Source organism: Palaemon carinicauda, chromosome 5 (genome assembly GCF_036898095.1).
Source record: "Palaemon carinicauda isolate YSFRI2023 chromosome 5, ASM3689809v2, whole genome shotgun sequence".
NCBI classification, from domain to species: Eukaryota; Metazoa; Arthropoda; class Malacostraca; order Decapoda; family Palaemonidae; genus Palaemon; species Palaemon carinicauda.
Window position 1 is genome coordinate 110,044,040 of NC_090729.1, and position 5,000 is coordinate 110,049,039.

At 32.2% G+C, this 5,000-nt stretch overlaps 2 protein-coding genes across 2 annotated transcripts in view; both read left to right on the forward strand.

Moving 5' to 3' along the window:
• Positions 1–1,911: 1,911 nt before the first annotated feature.
• Positions 1,912–4,344, forward strand: LOC137641073 (ribosome-binding protein 1-like). Its single transcript, XM_068373519.1, has 2 exons — positions 1,912–2,101; positions 3,752–4,344. The coding sequence occupies exons 1-2, from the start codon at positions 1,912–1,914 to the stop codon at positions 4,342–4,344; spliced, it is 783 nt and encodes a 260-aa protein (XP_068229620.1).
• A 161-nt stretch (positions 4,345–4,505) lies between these two features.
• LOC137641074 (ribosome-binding protein 1-like) overlaps positions 4,506–5,000 on the forward strand; it is a 698-nt gene continuing 203 nt past the window's right edge. The window contains exons 1-2 of the mRNA XM_068373520.1: positions 4,506–4,740; positions 4,785–5,000. The exon at positions 4,785–5,000 is cut by the window's right edge and continues 203 nt beyond it. Of these exons, the coding sequence (XP_068229621.1) occupies positions 4,506–4,740; positions 4,785–5,000 (451 nt within the window). The remainder of the gene's footprint in view (positions 4,741–4,784) is intronic.

Sequence of the window (5,000 nt, forward strand, 5' to 3'; positions counted from 1 at the left end):
GTGGGAAAAATTGATAACACTAAACGAAAGAATGAGCTTGTACTAGTATTATTATTATTATTATTATTATTATTATTATTACTATTATTATTATTAGCTAAGCTACAACCCTAGTTGGAAAAACAGGCTGCTATGATTCCAAGAGCACCAACAGGAAAAAATAGCTCAGTGAAGAAAGTAAATAAGTAAATAAATATCGATATGAGAAGAAATGAAGAATGAAAATATAATATTTAAGAACAGGAACAACATTTAAAACAGATCTTGCATATATAAATTATAAAAAGAGACTCATGTCAGCCCGTTCAACATAAAACTTTTGACGCAAGTTTGAACTTTTTTTAATAGATTAGCATGACAATAAATTGCAATATGAATAACAATACGGCGAATACAAGATAAAAAAAGTGATAACAAATAGAAAATAGTTAAATAAATAATAGAATATCTGTATAAACAGATAATTTGTAGGATGATAAAACATAATTAAGAATTTTAAAAATTTAGATTAACTAGAATGTCAGTGATAATAAAAATTCCGTAAAGAAATTATAAGTTAAAAAAAAAATAAATATAATAACTGAAGCGTAAAAAATGGAAAAAAATTAAGATATTTTCGAAAAAAAATTAAAACAATGAAAAGAAATTGGCGAATTCAAAATTGCGTAAACACTATGATTGAGATTTTTTCGATGGAAAAAAAGCGTAAAACAAAAGAAATATGCGAATTCGAGATTATGTAAACACTAACCAATATTTTTTTTCGAGACAAAAAAAAAAAAAAAAAAAAAAAAAAAGCGTGTAACAATGAAAAGAAATTGGCGAATTCAAAAATTGCGTAAACACTATAATCAAGATTTTTTCGAGACAAAAAAACAAGCGGAAAACAAAAGAAATTAGCGAATTCGAAAGCATGTAAACACTAATCAATATTTTTTTTTTCGAGACAAAAAAAGCGTATAACAATGAAAAGAAATTGGCGAATTCGAAATTGCGTAAACACAATAATTTAGATTTTCCGAAAAAAAGCGTATAACAAAAGAAATTGGCGAATTCGAGATTATGTAAACACTAATCAATATTTTTTTTTTCGCGACCAAAAAAAAAAAAAATAAGCGTGTAGCAATGAAAAGAAATTGGCGAATTCAAAATTGCGTAAACACAAATATCCGATATGACCTAAAAACTAAACTACACGAAATGGCTACTATTACTCAAGGAGGAAACGAGGTAGGGAGGGGGTGGGGGGAAGTGAGTGAAGGAGAGTTATTGGTCATAGATAAACAGGGTTTAAAGTTTTAAGGTAATTACCATAATTTGAGGTAATTTGTATGGTTTTAAGGTAATTTTTAAGGTAAAGGCTTTTATGGTATGGCTTCAAACTTCAGGAAATTGGAAAATTTTTAAGGTAATTATCTTAATTTGAGGTAATTTGTTTGCTTTCAAGGCAATTTTTAAAGTAACATTTGTAAGCTAATTTCAGTTTTACTAACTTCAAATTCATGGAAATTGGAAATATTTTAAGGTAATCCAAGGTAAAAAAAAAAAAAAAGCAGCAGCATCTAAGGTAATTTCCACATGCTCAAGTTTAAGCCCCTGTTTATAAACAGCCTTGATGATCGTCTTGTTTACCTCATTACTTACGCACTAGTGGAAATCCTTCGGCACTGCGCACCTACAATTTGCGCAACTGCGTAAGGAGTCCCTTCAACCGAAAGAGACGGTCGTGGTTTTAGGGGGGGGGGGGGTTAAGCCAAGGAGCTTTATACCTTCATCAGCATATCCCTTCTCGAATGAGTTGCGGTCTGGAGGTTGTTTCGCTACTAATGCTACTACTATTATTACTACTGATATTATTACTATTACTACTACTTTGCTCTTATGTTGATTAGTATAATGGCAAAGACAACGATGATTATGATGACAGTGACTGCGGTCTATAGAAGTGGTACGACTTTCAACATCACTAATATGTCCACTACTACTACTACTACTACTACTACTATTACTACTACTACTACTAAATGCGCTACTACTATTGTTATTTGCAATAATGCTGATAAGGATAATGACAACAATGATTACGATGATGATAGTGACCGTGATCTAAAGAACTACTACTACTACTACTACTACTACTACTACTACTACTCAGGATAATGATAACGATAGTAGAGAAGGAAATATTAATCAAAGGTTCATCTTCCTCCACGATTTCATCACTGCTGCTACCACAAATATCTGCCAGCCGGTATTAATCATAATAATAATAATAATTGTCATTATTATAATAAATATAACTGAGGCTGTTAGTTTCAGTTTTTAATTCTTTAACTTTGCTCGCGTCGACTTTAGATTCAGATAATCTTACAAAAAAAAAAAAAAAAAAAAAAAAAAAAAAAAAAAAAAAAAAACTAGAGGGGCACTCAGTTTAGCACTGACCTCCGCCACGGCAGCTTATTTCTCTACCGTTTGCTTGACCGTGACGTTGACCTTCCAAAATTTAATCATTTTCAGCTTTTATAACAGTTAATCGCTGCAAGTTTCATTACTCTAAGATTGAAATTGTGGTCAGAAAGCTGTTCACATACAAACAGACTCACACAAACAGGGGGTAAAACATAACCTCCTTTCAACTTCGTTGGTAAAAATGTATCACAACTGCACAATCCATCAAAATGAACTTTGCATAACCAAATACATTTGGGTTATTAATATTTCTCTCTCTCTCTCTCTCTCTCTCTCTCTCTCTCTCTCTCTCTCTCTCTCTCTCTCTCTCTACGCAAAGGAAGGCTGCAATGCAATTTAGATATGTTTAAATTTCCAAAAGTCTGTACCATTACGGATTCCATTTAATAATTTTAACCTTTTAAGATCCAGCCAATTTACAAAAATCAGATATGATTACAATTATTTTTTAACATAAAATGCTATAATAATAATAATAATAATAATAATAATAATAATAATAATAATAATAATAACAATAAATCAAACAGTTATAAAAAAAACAAATAAACAACTATATAATTCACGGTTTTTTTTTTTAAAGGTTTTAAAGGTTTAAAGGTCGCTCATGAATGGCAGAGGCAAGGGACAGTGACATTGCCCTAGCAATCAGGAGAATGCTCTAAAGACTAGCCGTATATTATATGATCAGCGCCCAAGCTCCTCTCCACCCAAGCTAGGACCAGGAAGGGCCAGGCAGTGGCTGCTGATGACTCAGCAGATATATCTATAGGCTCCCCCAAACCCCCCAACCTTAGCTCACAAGGATGGTAAGGTTGCAGACACTAATGGCACTAACGAGGCTGAGCGGGACTCGAACCCCCTACTGGCAAACACCAGGCAGAGACGTTACCAATCAGGCCACAGCATAAAAACTTTTAAAAGCACATAACAGACCGGAAAAAAAAATAAACTTGCAAAATCATAAAAAAATACAAAATAATCACAAATAATTAGCCTCAAAGGACTATATAAACGTCGAGATTGAGATCTGGATTTAGTTTGATATATAAATTTGCAATCTATAGCCTGGCGCAGGGGCCCGTGAGGCCATTCAGATCCCAAGTATAAGAAAAAAAAAACATGAGGACTTTGCACTTAAGCGAGGTTGGACAAGAATGTGGAAGAATGGAAGCAAGAATGCAGGTCAAGTAGAAGAATATAAGGCTTCTAATGGAAGAAAGAAATCAAGAATGGGGGTAAGGTAGGAGAATACAAAGCATCTAATGGAAGCATGGAATAGGTAAAGTAGAAGAATATAAAGCATCTAATGGAAGCAAGAATGGAGGTAAAGTAGAAGAATATAAAGCATCTAATGGAAGCAAGAATGGATGTAAAGTAGAAGAATATAAAGCATCTAATGGAAGCAAGAATGGAGGTAAAGTAGAAGAATATAAAGCATCTAATGGAAGAAAGAATGGATGTAAAGTAGAAGAATACAAAGCATCTAATGGAAGCATGGAAATAGGTAAAGTAGAAGAATATAAAGCATCTAATGGAAGCAAGAATGGAGGTAAAGTAGAAGAATATAAAGCATCTAAGGGAAGCAAGAATGGATGTAAAGTAGAAGAATATAAAGCATCTAATGGAAGCAAGAATATAGGTAAAGTAGAAGAATATAAAGCATCTAATGGAAGCATGAATATAGGTAAAGTAGAAGAATATAAAGCATCTAAGGGAAGCAAGAATGGAGGTAAAGTAGAAGAATATAAAGCATCTAATGGAAGCATGAATATAGGTAAAGTAGAAGAATATAAAGCATCTAAGGGAAGCAAGAATGGAGGTAAAGTAGAAGAATATAAAGCATCTAAGGGAAGCAAGATGGATGTAAAGTAGAGGAATATAAAGCATCTAATGGAAGCAAGAATATAGGTAAAGTAGAAGAATATAAAGCATCTAAGGGAAGCAAGAATGGATGTAAAGTAGAAGAATATAAAACATCTAATAGAAGCAAGAATATAGGTAAAGTAGAAGAATATAAAGCATCTAATGGAAGCATGAAATTAGGTAAAGTAGAAGAATATAAAGCATCTAATGGAAGCAAGAATATAGGTAAAGTAGAAGAATATAAAGCATCTAATGGAAGCATGAAATTAGGTAAAGTAGAAGAATATAAAGCATCTAATGGAAGCAAGAATATAGGTAAAGTAGAAGAATATAAAGCATCTAATGGAAGCATGAAATTAGGTAAAGTAGAAGAATATAAAGCATCTAATGGAAGCAAGAATGGAGGTAAGTAGAAGAATATAAAGCATCTAAGGGAAGCAAAAATATAGGTAAAGTAGAAGAATATAAAGCATCTAATGGAAGCAAGAATATAGGTAAAGTAGAAGAATATAAAGCATCTAATGGAAGCAAGAATGGAGGTAAAGTAGAAGAATATAAAGCATCTAATGGAAGCAAGAATATAGGTAAAGTAGAAGAATATAAAGCATCTAATGGAAGCAAGAATATAGGTAAAGTAGAAGAATATAAAGCAGCTAGATGGAAGG